The following is a 16,128-nucleotide window of genomic DNA, read 5'->3' on the forward strand; positions in this document are numbered from 1 at the left end:
TGCCAACATTGCTGAAAACCTCACAGCATTTGTGAGCTGTATAATTGCTGATTTAAGCTCTTACGACTTCAGGCTTCAGCCATGTGTTTCATGTCCTGAGGGAATGTATGTACAGGAAGCGGCTGTAGCTCAAGAGGGAATACCTGCCTGAGTAAATGTAATATCAGGCTAGCGGGATGTACCATGATTAATTTGAATGTTTTTATTTCCACACGCTTGCGAATGTGTATGCGTTTGCACCCCTTAGAAATGGCATTTATATAAAGATCACAGTCCAGCGGCATTCTCAGCATGAGCAGAGATGCCGGGTTGCTCCCTGTGCCATCCCAGGCAGTAGCAGATGTACCCACTGCATCAGCTGGGCTCGCCTCTACCCACCATGTCCCAAGGGACTGTCTTTATCAACAGTCCTTGCCTATGAGTATCTGGATATTAAAAGCACTTTCTGTAATACTGGTTTAGCGTTTAGGTGAGAAATTCAGAAAATAGAGATAATTCATTTTTTGTTGTTGTTATACAGCTATTTTGCTTATTTCCATAAAAGAAATTTATTGTCAGAAAAACAGAACTGATGTTTGCCAGTACTATGCATATCTGAAGAGGAAGGGATAGCTTCAGCTCTGGGGACAGGTAATGAAGAGAACTGAAAGCAGTGATGCTTACTATTTGTTGTGAGATAATTTTTTCTATTTTGCAGCTGCTCTTTTCCCTGTGTCTTCCCCAGGCTCACTGGGCTACTCCAGCACCAAGCCTTTGGACTGGCCTGGGGAACTCATGTCTGAAGATGTTTAAGGGTAAGCATTTATGGAATGACACGGAGTAATGAAAACTGCAGTAAATATAGGGTATTTGAAGGGTCTAACCCTAATGCGGTCCAGCCTGCTGACAGTCCAGGGTGGGAGCTGGGGGTTTGGGGGCAGTTCCCTTTTATCATCTACAGTGGGAGCTTTTGTAACAGCACTCTATCAGTGGCTAACGCGAGGGGACGGCGAGCAGTCCTTCAGCTAGTCCAGAGTGGCATGTTCTATCTTCACACTTCTATGTGAGTGCGTATGTGTGACCATAGATTTTGAAGTATTTTATTTGCACATACTATCAGTGTACTTTCCAACTTTTCATTATATATGCAATCTTCCATATAGGCATCTGAGTTGCGTCACTTGTGCAACGGCTGGACTTAGCTAGCACTTACAGTGTAAAAAAAAATCTTGTTTACATATATACTTCCCTGTTCATTAACTCAAATTTCTTTAATTTTATGTTTTATCAGCATTGTGTTCATTTGTGAAATGTCATAGCATAGGATCACATAATCAACTCAAACACGTATGACTTGAGTATCATATTTGGATATCTCTGGATTGTCTGCAACTGGCTGGATAAATTGCTGTGGAGAACAGCAGTAAAACTTACAGAATCACAGAACAGCCCAGGTTGGAAGGGACCCCGGAAGATCATCTACTCCAGCCTTTGTGGGAAAGGGAGCTGAGCTGAGATGATCTAGCATGTGTCCAATCAAGTCTTGAAACCCTCCAGCGAGGGGGACTCCACCATGTCCCTGGGGAGGTTGTTCCAGGTAAATGATTGTTCTTATTGTACAAAAACTCTTTATGTCAATATGAAACCTTCCATGGTCCAGCTTGTATCCATTGCCCCTTGTCTTATTGTGTGGCTCTCTGTGAAGACAGCTTCCATCCTTTTGTAGCTGCCCTTTAAGTACTGGAACACTGCGGTGAGGTCCCCTCAGCCTTCTCTGCTCCAGGGAGAGAAGACTCCTGTCCTCAGCCAGTCCTTGTGTCCCCTGCAGCGTAAAGATGATGGCACATTGTCTAGGATACAATTTCAAACTAACACAGCTAGCTGCTGCAGGGAAGCATCCATCAGCACCAGCAGTGGGCTGACGCACTGTAGTAAGTTGGTTTGGGATCTATTTGTTGGAAACTAATCGCTGCTCGTGTGGTTATCTTTCTGTTGCTGTAGTTACCAGTTTAGCATAAGAGATGGTGTTGTCAAAGTCTCTGTTTCAAGCTATAGCTTGGATGGGTTGTAATTCAGAATGTGTAGCGATAGCCAAAAAGAAAAGGAGCCATCTTTACCCTGCATCCTGGCCTTTGGAGAGCTTTGATTTCATCTTCAAAAACTAAAGTACATGCAAACGTAACCCCTTGCTCCAGTAATGCCTGGTCACTCAGGTTTTTTTTCTCCAAAGATAAATCTGGTTGAATCAATTACAGGGGTGTCCTGTGAAGAGCCTAATGTGATGACATCAGCTGCAGCACAGACCAGCTATAGGTGTGCTACGAAACTGAGGGGACAGGCACGCTGGGGTGACAGCCTGGGAGAAAGGAGCAACTTGAAATAGCTGGACTGCCCTGAGATTTTGCATGCTCACATGGCTTTGCAGCAGTCAAGAATAAAATACACATCACTGTTGGTGTAGGTAGTTTATGATTGGACAGCAGTGCTATGGAGAAGGTTAAACTGTGACCCCTGCCTCCTGCAAGTTGCTGCATGACTTGACTTATTTCATTGATATTGTGCATCTTCTGCTGTCAGGGGTCACAGCTTGTCCAGACTGCTTAAGAAAAACTCATTAGAATATGTAACAGGAGAAAACTTCTGAGATTAACAGGGTTTGGTCAGTGCTGTTATGGAAAAAAACAGCTACTTCCTGAAACTGTGATCATTTTAATGGAAGTAGCTTTATTTAGAAAAAAATATCTTTATATTTAGATTAAATAACATGGTTTAATAGATTATGCAATTAACAGGAATGAAAATACAAAGTTTAATGCACAGTTATGACCCAAGTCATACTGGCTTTTCCTTCCTGCTGGATTATAAACAAATTTTGGATTAAAATGATGATAGTTTACTCTTTCTATAGTACTGATAGAATTTCATATTTAGGGGAAGAGTGCATTTAAGGCAGCATAGTTGGGTTCTCTCCGTAAATTGAAACAAGTCTGATCTAAAACTCATTTACTGTCTTGGAACAGAATTGATCTTGCTTTTGCATTTGATTCCCCCACTGCAGATTTTAAGAGGAAGAAAAATGGCATTGTTAGGTCAGTTGAACTAGACCAGAGTTAGACAGAAAAGACTGGGAAACCAGCTATTACAAACATTTTCTTCTTTTTTCCTTTGTCTCCCTTCCTAACGAATATGCGAAATACTGAAGTTTAAAGCAGTTAGGGCAGTGTTGTCTGGCCCACTTAGAATATATTCTTTCTCTGTTCATAATGTAAAAAGCAGTAGATTACACTCTTTAATAGAAATGCTGGGAATTTACTGCATCTTGGGTTGGCAGTTCTGACCTGTTAAACCTCTGCTAAATTTCCAGAATTTACATAGATAATTTACATGGGGAAAACATCCCCCTTAGCATTAAATAACATTTCTGGTGGTGGTAAGTCTTCACAGTGGATGAGGACGCTTCCTTTCTGATCAGATATGAGGCAAAAAAACCTATTTTTTTCTTTTATTGCTAAAACTCAACATCTTAGCTGCCCAAAAAAGCATCGAGGTGTCTATGTGCTGCAGAACCACATTCAGTTAGGAAGCACTAACTTTTCAAACCCTTGAGAGGTTGTTACAAATCTCAGGACAAACTTTGCTTCCCTGTGCAGCGGCAGGGTGGCAGGCTGGGATGGCGGAGTGAGCTGAGAACGGCATCATTGCCTCTGCTGTGCTCCAGTGCCCATCTTGTAGCGTTTGTACACTTGCAGATGTTCACCTTTTCAAATACAAATGCAAAAAAGGACTTAGTCGTTCATGTTGTTTCAAATGTTCATTTGCTAATCGCAACTTTTGCTCTTTTTTTAGGTAACGGGAGCCTCAGGTGACAATTTAAATTTTACTGATAAAATAAGCAGGGACTACCTTTCTCTAGATATTTTTCAAAACTGTTTTACTTCTTGCATATTTGTGATAGAAGGGGCTGTTGCTCAGCCCCGGGAAGAGCAAAGCCAACACTACAGTGGCTGTGTGCGGAGCAGCAAGCCCCACGAGTGGGAATTGTTTCTCTCCTTTGCAGCGGGAGGAGCGGGTGGGCGCTATCGATTGCCTGCACAGTGAATGTCCTATTGTTCTTGGCTGCTGGCAGGTAGGAGCAGCCTGCGCTGCCCCTGGAAAATCTTGGAGCATCAGGAGTATTGAGAATTAATCTTGAATCGTTGCACAGCAAGTGAAATGACACAAAGTGACCGACCAACGACGGAAGCCAACGGTCCTTGCGTGAGCCACAGATGGAAACCTGGCAGCTGTCTTGTCTGCCCTGCAGGACAAAATGGCTGCACAGCGGTCAGGCTCACCCAAGCTGTGGCTCTGCCTGTCCTGCCCCGGCACCCCCTCAGCTGGTCACGCAGTGCGCAGTGATGGTGCGGCTGCCCCGCGCTGCAGCTCGCCTGCCGGGGAACTCCGTAGGGTTATGGTGCTTTCCCTCATCCCACGTGTACAAGTTGGGGACCAGTTCTCTTCACCCTCTTTGCTTTTCTCCTTTTATGCTGGAGCAGTTCAAATTTAGTTCTAAATTGTTTTTTACTTTGTATAAAATGCAGTCTTGTTACCGTCATGCACAATAACTACTTCGCTTCTTAATATACTCTAAGACCATACTTTTCAAAAGAAAGAAAAAACCTACTTATCCATGTGAATTCTGAAATTATCTTAGAAGTTACAGGCATTGCACCTGTTGCAAGAATGGTACTTAAATGACTTGAAGTCATCAACAAAAAGTCTCTTCTAGCCCACATTCACTTGAAAAAAACCTGAGGGTCAAAATTACATTAAAGGCCAGAAAAAATGCTGAAAACGGATTCTGTAAAAATTAGGAAATTTGACATTATGGTAGGGGAAAAAAAAATCTTTTCATCACTAAAACTTCAGAAAAAAATCTTCAAATAATATGACTAGTTAATCATTCTCCAGTTTTTATACCTGTCTTGAAAGATGAGAGAAGATGCGTAATAAAAATTCACTGCACTAGAAGTAGGAAAGGATTAAGGGATACGGATTTTTAACCCAGCTATCCAATTTTTATTTCTCTTTCTGTGGACATTTCTTACAGGTAGATGTCAAATCATCCAGAAAGGGTCACAATTTGGTTTACATTCTTGCAGAAAAACATTCTGCCCACAGACACAGGGAGAGAGGGCAGACTGCCAAAAAAAATATGGCTATGATTCTTTACTTCTTTCTTTTTTCCATAAAACTGGAAAAAAGATGCAAAGCAAGTTAAATCATATGCCTGGAGTCCATCATTTTTATTTAGTTGGATACTTGATCTCGTGGCAAATTATGAGAATGGGCATCAGTGTTATCAGTGTCTCGTTCATGCCTGTGCTATTGATTTTCCTGAGCAAATTATTTAATTTTTTTAAATCTATCAGCAAAATGGGGATAACAATGCTGACTGATGTAATATGGTCAAAGCTCTTGAGATTCAGCAAGGAAAGACGTTTCAGAAATTGAGGGGCTGTATGCATTGAAAATAATTTACAAGCTTTGGTATTCATGTCACATTTTCATTAATAAAAATGGCAAAAGGAGCAATGACTCAAACCTTTATTTTAATGTTCAAGTAAACACATGAATTAGCAGGCAGACTTGTACCTACGCCTCAGTCTGCTGGATGCAGCTTTTTGTACAGGTGTCTGTGTGCTGTCACGTAGGGTGTTTCTTGTGAGGATATACAGAAATCATTTCAGGGAACAGGCAGATTTGCTATCTCTATCCTAAATGTTGAAAGTACTTCGATACTTGTGTCTAAAATTTTATCCTTCTCCACTGGCTGAGAAAAATCCAGTCTGGTTCTGGTACTCCTGGTAGCTCCCTGGTATTGACATGAGGGTCAGCTCGGTCCAGGGACAAAGTCTGCGCTCTGGGTTACCTCCTCTGCTGCTTTTTTTTTATTATTTCCATATGCTTGTAGCATAGGTGTACCAATGCAGAATGAAACATTTAGAACAAAATTTAATACAAATTTTTATAGGAATGGCATTTCCTAAGCTATGTTTCTGCTAAATTACGGCTTGAAGTAATTCTGTCTAGCAAGTCACACCCCGGTCTTCAGTGAGAGGAGTTTTTGTTGGTTTGTTTCTTAATGACGTTTTATAGCAGTAAATCATTAAAGCTTAGTGTTTTTCTAAGGCAGATTTTAAAAACTTTTTTGTTTAAAGAGGGTGATACTATTTAGATTTCCAGCAAGAAAGACTGCACCCCCTGCTTACAGTAATTTCAGAGCCCTTCCAAAAGCAGGAGGAGCACGTTCAAGCAGAGTCACATCTGCATTCTGGTCTGGTAGGATCTGTTCTGCCACATCACCGTGCTGGCCCAGACTTCTACTAAAATACCTTCATTGCCTGTTTGTTGGCAGCACAGGTGTGTAGGTTCACTAAAAGATGCTGAATCAGCACCAGGCATGACAGGGACCTGCCCTGGCAGCGCAGGCAAGGCTGCGGGTCCAGGACATGTTAGTGTGGCTGCTCCTGGTCCTGCTCCGCATAATGGACTCAAAGGTTAAGAGCAGAGGGTCTCCGCAGCCCCAATCGGCAGAGCTTTTCCAGGGCTAATTACCTCTTTACTGCACTGACTCTAATGTGACATGTTTATTGCCTTAACTAACAACTCATTAGCTTAGTTGATGTTTTTGTCAATATTAATTCATTCATTTAAGCCAAGTCAAAGCTTAAACAAAGATGTCCATGCTAAGAAACGGGCAGCAGAATGACTTTTGTTTAGTTCATCTTTTTCCTTAGCTCAGTTCACACAAGGTGGGTTTCAGCAGGAGCAATGCTAGGAGGATTCCTATGAAATTGGTAGGCATGTTTCATTGCAGTAATGTTTGAGTAGTCACTTTTTAATTAGGTTCTTAATATTTGAGACAATAAAATTCACACAAACTAGAGCTTCGTGGCCTGCTGTCCACTTCAAGAAGAAACTTTCAGGTTTTGTTACACATGTATAAGGGGTTAGCGTGAATGGACTAGAAAAACGTGTCAGTTGTTGGCTTTTCTGAATGCTTGAAATGACAGGTGCCTGGCTTATTTAATAAACAAAATGAGCAACTTGTAGAGGACAGTTCTGAAGACTAAAGAAAAACCTGTTAAAATCAGTAGTTATCACAATAGCAAGCTAAATGAACATTATTAAGAGGTTAGAATGAGATAACGGTAAATTATCTTGAAGTGTTGCTTGGTTTTGCCCTCCTACCCATTTTTATATATGTAATTATTTTTATTTAAAAATAATCTATTAAATTAAATTATTAGTCACATTTCCTCAATAAGTGGAACCTGGATTAGAATTCAGGTATGTTGACATTTTTGGGGACATCATTTCTCTCTTTCCCCACTACTCCCTTAAGCTATATTTCTTGCTAAAAGAAAAAAAAAAAAAAAAGCGTTGTGGAGAGGAGGGAGAGAGTTACTGAGGTTGGACACAATGCTGTGAAGCAGTTGCAATGCAATGCGTGTGTTACGCATGCAGCCCTTGGAAGGGAGGGGATGGAGCAGGTACCTTCCATGGCACCCCCAGCCCCCACCAGCTCCCTTTGCTGCCTATGGTCCTCTGTAGCCATCGTAAGGGTGTGTTGTGAAATCAGGGGGAATTACAGATCTAATATTATAACAACCCTTTAGGGAAAAATACGATATTTGTTTGAATATTCTGCTCTCTGTAATTTGTCTTGTTATTCTAGGTTCTGCTGCCACTTTCAGTAGGGAGGGGGATCGTTGCCAGCTGTGGTTTGTTTACAAAGAGGTGACCTGAGGGGACAGTGCTGATGGCAGAGTCTCGTAACATAAGTGTCTGAATGGCCAAGACACTAAAACGTAACACAAATGACCCAAAATTCAGTTCCTTCACCTGCAAGAGATAAATGTTTGAGCTTGCATCTCTAACGGACCTTAACCACCAAACGCTGAGTCCTGCAAAGGTGGGAGACATGTCCAGCAGTTCCTGCTGAAACTCCGCCACAGCTGTTCTTTCAAAACGGAGTTAGAGGTGGCAAAGCGAGCCCAGCTCTTCAGTCTGGGGCTGCGGAGCCTGCACTGGTACCGGGCGCCTCCTGCCCTTTCTGGAGAGCTGCCTCTCCTATCTGCCAGTGCTCGGCATCAGCGCAAGGGCAGGGCTCAAAGCCAAGCGCAGTGCTGCGGCAGCCCTGCCCCAGCGCCTGGGAGCACTGCGTCGGTCACGGCAGTAGTTGAATCATCATGTGTAGGACATGCATGAGACAAGACTGGTGGTGGGCCTAGAAAGAAATGGGCTAAAGCACGCTTTCCTATATGAGAGCCAATTCTCAGATAAATCTTGTAAACTTTCAGGCAACTTTCTCAACATTTATTTGTGGGCCCCACTCAGGGAGATTTCTGCTCAGGTGCAGCAGGTGGTGCTGTTAAATGCTCACATGCTGTGGAGTGTTTCCGTACCCGAAGACCCAGGCACGGTTCTGGAGCTGCTGAGATCTGGGAACAGAAGTGGTCACAAACATCCCATTGTCTATCCCAGGATGGAGTGATATGGAGGCCTTACAAAGTTCCCTTTCCCAAATCCAGCATTCCTAATCCCTATGCATCTGATGTGGCGGAGGAGGTATCAGTAGAATGTATATTTTGCAAGGAAGAGAAGCCCTTGCTGTAAGATGGGTACCTGGCTCCCGATTCACCCGCACCCGGGAGCCAGTGCTGCTGAGCATCTCGGTGATGGGCTGGGGACCTTTGCCGGGCTGTCACCAGTGCGCTCTGCTCTGTCCTTCCCCCTGCTCAGTTTGTACTGGGCCAAGAGCAGGAAAAGTGGGCAAATCCCCGGAGCTCCTGGTCCCAGGTTATCAGCTTGTCCATGCGTGTTTTTCTTCCTGTGTTGCGGGCCAGAGCTGCCTGCCAAAGCACTGCTGGGCATGAGCACCAGGGCGGCCGCTCTCCTGTGGGCAAGCGGCCACGCTGCTGGGGTCCATGCTCACCCTGGGCTCGGGGAAGGGGGCACACAGCATCGCTTTTGCAGCGTTGGTCACTGCAAGTCCCCAGATGGACAGTTCACTTGGATTAAACATCACCTCTATCAGTTACTGAGGAGATGTCATCGTAGTGCAGCGCAGGATTTTGTAATTAAAGAGCTGACTGTGCCACCTCTCCTGAGCCCTGCGCCTGCAGGCATGTGGCACGTTTGGAAACAAGAAGTCATTGTGGCAACTTTGGTGACTGACTTTTGCTGTTTTTCACTCAGTTAAGCCCATCTAGCCTGGACTGCTTCTGGCTGTGACTGAGATACTGATGAAAAAGTTTGTAATCTCAACATGGTTTATTTCAGCTGATGTTTTCCCATGTTTAATCTTTTAAGCTTGTTTTTCTTAGACGCCCTTTCAAAATGATCTACCTTTTTTTCTGAAAGCTTTTATTACATATTACTACAGATTTTCAGGGTTTTCTTAGCAAACGTCTATTTAAGGGAGGAGTTTTATTTAATAGTTTCTTTTTGATTTTGATGTTTTGGTTTATTCTCACTTTTTGCAGAATTTTCAGGCAGAAATATTTAGGCATGTTAGAGAACTTACATGTTTTCAAAAATACATTTAGTTTTATTTCTTCTGTAGTGAAAACACTGTGTTTAAGACTCACCACTGGCAATATTGGTATGGGTCTGTTTGATTCAGATCACTGTACTATGCAGACAGATTCATTCCAGTAACAAACTGGTCGTTGGTGGGATAAAGCCAAAATACTGTAACATTTGAGCAGGTTTTCATAATATGTGTTTCTTATCAGTATTTGCAAACAAGGCCAAATCCATTCTGCAGCTCGTTTCACTGTCCCATCCTCTCCCATTCTGCACGACAGGCAAGGCACTGACGTTCCTGCTGCTGCAGCCGCCCAGCCCCAAGCTGCCCGCACACAGCACCATCCGCAGAACTGCCATTGACCTTATCGGCCGCGGCTTTACCGTGTGGGAGCCCTACATGGATGTCTCTGCCGTGCTGATGGGCCTTCTGGAGCTCTGTGCAGATGCGGAGAAACAGCTTGCTAAGTAGGTATTGCTTTTACTGGCTTACAAACATTTACTTGTGTCGTTTCTGACCTACGCATCTAGGTTTTGCAGCAGTTGCTTCAAATCCCCATGGCTGTGATACTGGGCAAGGAAGTGGGACAAGGAATAACTTCTTGTTTCAAGTTTTGTTTTTGAACCAGTACCACGTAAATTACGATTTCAAGCCTGCTTTAGCCTGGCTCAGTTTGCAGTCTCAGGCAGCTCCTGTGGGCGATCGCGGAAGGGAGAAGAGGGTTTCACTGCAGCAGGAGAGATGGAGCACTGCGGTGCTGGCTTCTCCTGGTGCTGTGGGTCACCACCTCTGAAACTGGGAGACACCAATCACTTGGTAGGTGTTGCTTGGGGCTACACAGCATTCATCTTCTGGTCATATTGCTAGTAATTTTGAGAAAAGAAGAGCATTAAACATTTTTTGTATCAAAAATATGTCTGTCCCTTTAACATATTTTTTTAACCTTTCTTAACTGTAAAAATGGTATTTTCAGAAGGTATTTGGTATTTTTCACCGGTGTGTCTGAATATATGGATATTTTTTCCCCCATGGTTTTACAAGCCATCCCATCAGGATGTGAATTGTTTTGGAAAAGGTAGTTATTTTAGGAGCGCTATTAATATCATCAAGGTAACCTGTAGATTCAAGGATTGCTAAGAAATCATAAACACAATAGACCACAGCCTGTCTCTAGGGTCAGAGAACAACTTATTAAAGTCTCTCAAGATTTATATGGTATGCTGTCTTGTACCTCTGTTCTAACCTCCTTGAAATAAAATCTTCTTTAAATTAGGTATTTGGAATTGGGGTGGGGGGCAAATTTCAAGAAGAAGTGTGATGCTTTGACATAAAATGCACAGCAAAAAGATAATGCTGGGTTTTGGCGGAGTTTTTTGTGCATGAACTCTTAAGTACCTGTTTGTTCCACTTCTTCAAATTTACTGTAACTGTACAACTTCTAGTTATGTGTACACAGGTACGTACACAAGTTGTTGCACTTGATCAGGCCACGTACTATCAATCACACCATCAAATAATTATGTCTAAATGGGTAAGTGAAGTCATTAAGATGACTTGTGTAATAAAGGTAGCATCTTGCCTTTTTTTAATGCGTTTGGTGTTAAGATAATGGGATTCTTGAATATTAGTGCTTGGGATTTATTCAATGTCTGCAACTTTGCAGGAAAGGAGTGGCCTTTTTGTTGAGTATCTGTGATTTTTTGATCTGAGGGCTAAATGTAATAAATTTTAACTGCGGCCCCAATTCTCACATGAACAGTCTTTACTCACACCAGTAATCTGATTAGTAACAACAGGCTTGTTTGCACAGGAAAGAGTTTTGCCATATAGTCCTTATTTTTATTAATGTTTGTTGTGAAATTGATCATCCTGTCTGAAATTTAGTTTAAATCCATCTGAACAAATTTTTCTGTATTTAGTTTTTATAAAAAAAGCAAACCACTTAAACGTGCAAGTGGAGAGGCTCTCATTTCTGTGTATAAATAAAGAACAAATGAAAAATCACTGTAAGAAGCAACCATAGTAGGCTGTTTATATGAAATAAAACAATGATACTATGCTTTATGTAATTGGCTTTGAAAGCTATTTCAAGCTTTCTGCTTTTAATGGAAAACCTTGAAAAATATAAGTGGATATACGTTAGTGCTGCTGAGACAAAATTTTCATTCGTAGGTACATGGCTCTTGCATAAGACCAAATTAGTCGTCCGTTTGGACATACAAAACATGTAGCTCCTGCTGTAGGTGGAGAATTGCCTTGAGCAAATACAAATTTCATATTTATTTTGTTGTCAGTACGGATTAATACTGTAGTATATTAAAGTTCTGCAGACATCCACTTGGAAAATTATGGTTAATAAAAATATTTAAATTTAATAATAATCTTCATCACATAACATCGATATTTGCTATATTTTTTTTCTAATAAGACCTCAGCATGTTTTTATTGTGAAGCACGTTTATGTTCTTAAATGCATAGGCTGTTAGAGCTTCACAGTCCTGCATTCTGCATCGGTGCTGATGCAGCGTGTTTCCATGCAAATACAAATGACGGGGTGGATCGCGACGTTCAGTTCAGCAGAGCTTTCCTCGTCCACACCAAGCACAGTCCACGTGCTTTCTCGGTCTGGCATCCCAAGTACTGTGTGAATATTCCCTAGCTTTTTTAAACATGTTTCATGCTTAATTTTTAATTTATGTAGTGCTTTCTACATAATATTTTAATTAGTGATGTTCCTTAAGAGTTAATCTGTAAACCACTTGGTAATTGATAAAGAATTCATTAACAGCGAAACAATTTCATTCCAAAAGGAAGAGGACTGACTGGTCTGTGGCTTCCTTTGCAAGGTTTTTGCTTGGGGAGGGGGGGAGTTGGGGGAGGTCTGAAATAGTGTCTGAAATTGCCAAGGTCATCATAATTGATTATTTGAGAATTAATTTTACTGTATTTCTTTTCATAAAATGCAGAGGCTCATTTTAGCAGCAAGTAATATTTTGCTTGATGGCATTGCTAACATCTGACGAGCTTTCTGGGTGTACCCTGAAGTGCGTGGGAGAGGAGAGTATTACATGAAAGCAGGAGGAGATGTCTGCAGTACCTTAAAACTATTTAAAAACTGCATTAGGCCTTCAGTGGTCAAGTGAATATTCATCTGCATGTAAAACAGTGTGCTCAGCGGAAGGAGGGGGTTTACTTAGCTTACAGATATTCTCGTTTGCAGCATTGCAGTAATAATACCACTTTAGGTATTAAAAAAAAATAATCCTTAAACAATTAGGTGGTTTTCCATTCTATTCTAAGGCTATTGTTTGCTAAATCACAGTAAATACTGTTCTTCTATATCTCACTGCGTGAAACTATTGAATACCCTTCTAATTAGAAAATAGTGAGGTTTTTAAATAATGTATGTATATTTTTAGTTACTTTTCTATTGTTTTGCTGGTAGCAATGGCATTTAATGCCGTGATCACTTTTACACACCCATAGCATGTAACCTTTGCATTTGGTTTCAAATCTTACAATACTGAAAACTGCGCTATTATCAATTAATTTTATTTTACAAATTTACTTACAAATACTTGCTTATTAACACACACATTTTAAATGCTGTGTGCAGTAAGGAACTGACCAGGGTTGTCTTAATAAGATGTATGCATTTTATCATCCATCTGTGGAGGTGTTAAGGTTTCTGACTTTGTTTTATGTGATACTAAGGCAGATTTTACCACCTGTTTTATGTACCAGTTTTAATTTCCTCAAGGTTTGAAAAGAATGCATGATTGCCGTGTGGTGGTGGTGGTGGTGTGTTAGTGGATCAATATGTACAAACTGGATTAATATTGTTATTTGTCTGAACTCCAGTTATTTCTTGTGACAAAAGAAACCAAAATGTGTTACCTTGCCAGAGAATCTCCTGAGCCCTATTGTATGTAAATACAGACTTACAGAAGCCAGGTGAACACGGTTCTTCAGAAAGTCGTTTTCATCTTGCGATTACATCCTTAGCTGTCATAAAGATTAGTATGGCTCTCTATCCACAGAGCGCTGAATAAATGAATGTATCAGCATGTAGCCTTGAGGAGCCCAATGAAATTTTCATCATGATAAATTGCATAATAAGCGAGAAAGTGTTTGCTTATTAATCCATAACAAGATTTAGATTGAAAATGGCCTGTTACATTCATGACAGATACAGTACTGACTGCAGGCAGATGAAGATGGAAAGAAATAGAGCAACAATGTGTGCAGGGGGTTAAGTGTGCATCTTACCCTCCCGGTGCCCTGCTGAGCTGCCCCTTTTTGTGCCTGATTTACCGTGTACACAATAACAGCGCACAGCTGCCTGGCTTCTCTCCCTGATGTTAAGAATGTTTTATGAAAGAGCTTTTATGTCAAAGCTTCTGCTTTTTTTTTAAAAAAAAAAAAAAAAATCACTTCACATTTATTGACACAAAAAAGCAGTGTTTTTTTTTTTTCCCTTCTGAATTAAATATCTGAGCTGCTATCCAAAACTCTAGTATCTATAAGTCCTCCACTCTCCCAGTTGATGCTAGTCCCTGAAGGTTATACTGTGCTAGCCTGCCATGCTGAGTGAAACTGCTCAGTTGTGAGGATTAAGTGTATTTTTCTGGCATTTATTACGGTTTAATTTCTTGGCATGGATGACGGTATGGATCATGGCTGTACGTTATTTTTGCTCTTTGAATTGCAAGCTACAATTTGATATAGATTATGATATAATATGCTACAGCTGGCAAGTTGTTTTCTAATTGATCCATATGTTTTCACATATATGCACGCACTAAAATAATTAGGCTGTAGGAAAACTTTCCTATACTTTTATGTTCTTACAAATCGTATCTGTGGAGCCGTAGGATATATAGCAGGGACATCCCTAGTCTTCCAATACAGTGTAACGTTTTTAGAACACAGCCTAAAAAATTGCTGAAGTCGAGGGTTTTAAAAGAGAAATGTGAGCTGGGTACTTGGTCCTAAAGGTGATAATGACACGCTACCACGTGCTGCCGACAGAAATGATTTAAACCTGGAAACAGCAGGGATATGTGTCCATGTCAGTTCTGGTTTAGACCCTGGATTCCAGGAGGCTGGAGTGACCTGCAGCTGTATCACACGATGGGCAGGGGTCTGGCGGCACCCACAGCCCCTCCAGGAGCTGAGGAGGAGGAGGAGGAGGAGGAGTACTGTGCTTGCTGGCTTTATGCCACAGAGGGGCTTCGGTTCCTCCCGTTCGTTCAGCCATCACTTCAAGGCTGCCCATATAAGCAACGGTGCTTTTGAAGTGTATTGATGTAGAGGTTTCTGTTAAATGAGCTGGGATATACCCACCTTTCCTTCCCCCCCCCCCCCCCTTCCGCTCACCTCAGAGCATCAAAGCAAAGTCTCCAACCAGAGGAGAGAAAAGGGGCTGAATGTCCTTTGTGCAGAATAGCAGCTTTCTCGAAAGGTGAGATGGCCCCATGTCTACACCCTTCAAAAGATCCCTGTGGAATCACATCCTTTGTGAGTTCCCTCTTGCATCTCTCTGCAACCAGCTGGGTCAGCTTCCTGCTTTGAGTCCAGTTAGCAAAGAGATCCTAATCACAATCATTAGCTTATATGCTGAAATTTCACATTCTTAGTCCCATGAAGTTTTTTATCTGGCACTGCTTTGTGGAAGTCATGAAAGGTAGAGATCCAATTATTACATTTTCTATTCATTGCCCTTAAAAACTTTTCCATTTACCTTCAGCTCTTCACAGGTAGCTTGTTGTTTTCCACTTCTTTTAAGAATCAGCTTTTTAAATATACCTTCCTTACTTTTTGTAAGCAGTGAAGTACATAAACATGACTCTAAAGTTGTAATAGCTTGTGCTACACATGTAAACAGATTACCTGTTTTAAAAGTCTGTATTTCATTGGAAGCATTATTCAAATAGTGTATTGGTTTCCAAAAAACTGAAGGTGTTCAGATCACTGGTGTGGGGGAGGTTGATGATGGATTTGGGAAAAGAGAGGGCATCGTTCCCTGGTGATGCAGGATACTGGCCACTTGGAATCAGCCTTCTGGAGCTAAAAGGCATAAATCAAAAGCACAAATAAAACCAGTAACAAATCCAAGTTTTTTACTGCTGTTTGCAGGTAGAATATTGTCTGTGGTGTTAAAAGACACACGTTACAGGACAAGCTGCATTCACTTTGTGTTATGTGTACAGAAACAATTCTTCAAATGTCCTCATCCTGCCCTCTGACTTCTCACTGCACTGTAAGCTGACAAGAGGGAAAACACATGCTGCTGGCTCTTGCTGCACATACAGAACTCCTAAAACTCGTCAATATAAGAATAGAGGTCTGGGTGTGAAAGCCAGCATTTCCCTCCATACATTACTTTTGCATCTGCTTTGGTTTTGTTCTGGGGTTCGGTGCGGTGTGCCCGTTGCGCAGGGCTTTGCTCTGACAGGGGCCGTGCAGAGCAGCTTGCCTGGCCTCGGAGGGGGTTAATCTCTGCCCACATACTACCACTGCTGAGCCATGCTAATGAATTAACAAAAAGCCTGTTGCTTTTCAGGAAAATGCAC

The 16,128-nt window shown here is 41.7% G+C and overlaps 1 protein-coding gene across 4 annotated transcripts in view; it reads left to right on the top strand.

Annotated features, from left to right (window-relative positions):
- The window catches only part of WDR7 (WD repeat domain 7), a 150,710-nt gene that overhangs the window by 93,603 nt on the left and 40,979 nt on the right, over positions 1-16,128 (top strand). For all 4 annotated transcript variants that reach the window (XM_037374370.1, XM_037374369.1, XM_037374367.1 and 1 more), the window contains one exon: positions 9,834-10,020. In XM_037374370.1, coding sequence (XP_037230267.1) covers positions 9,834-10,020 — 187 coding nt within the window. The remainder of the gene's footprint in view (positions 1-9,833; positions 10,021-16,128) is intronic.

The sequence above is a fragment of the Falco rusticolus genome, chromosome Z, assembly GCF_015220075.1.
Source record: "Falco rusticolus isolate bFalRus1 chromosome Z, bFalRus1.pri, whole genome shotgun sequence".
NCBI classification, from domain to species: domain Eukaryota; kingdom Metazoa; phylum Chordata; class Aves; order Falconiformes; family Falconidae; genus Falco; species Falco rusticolus.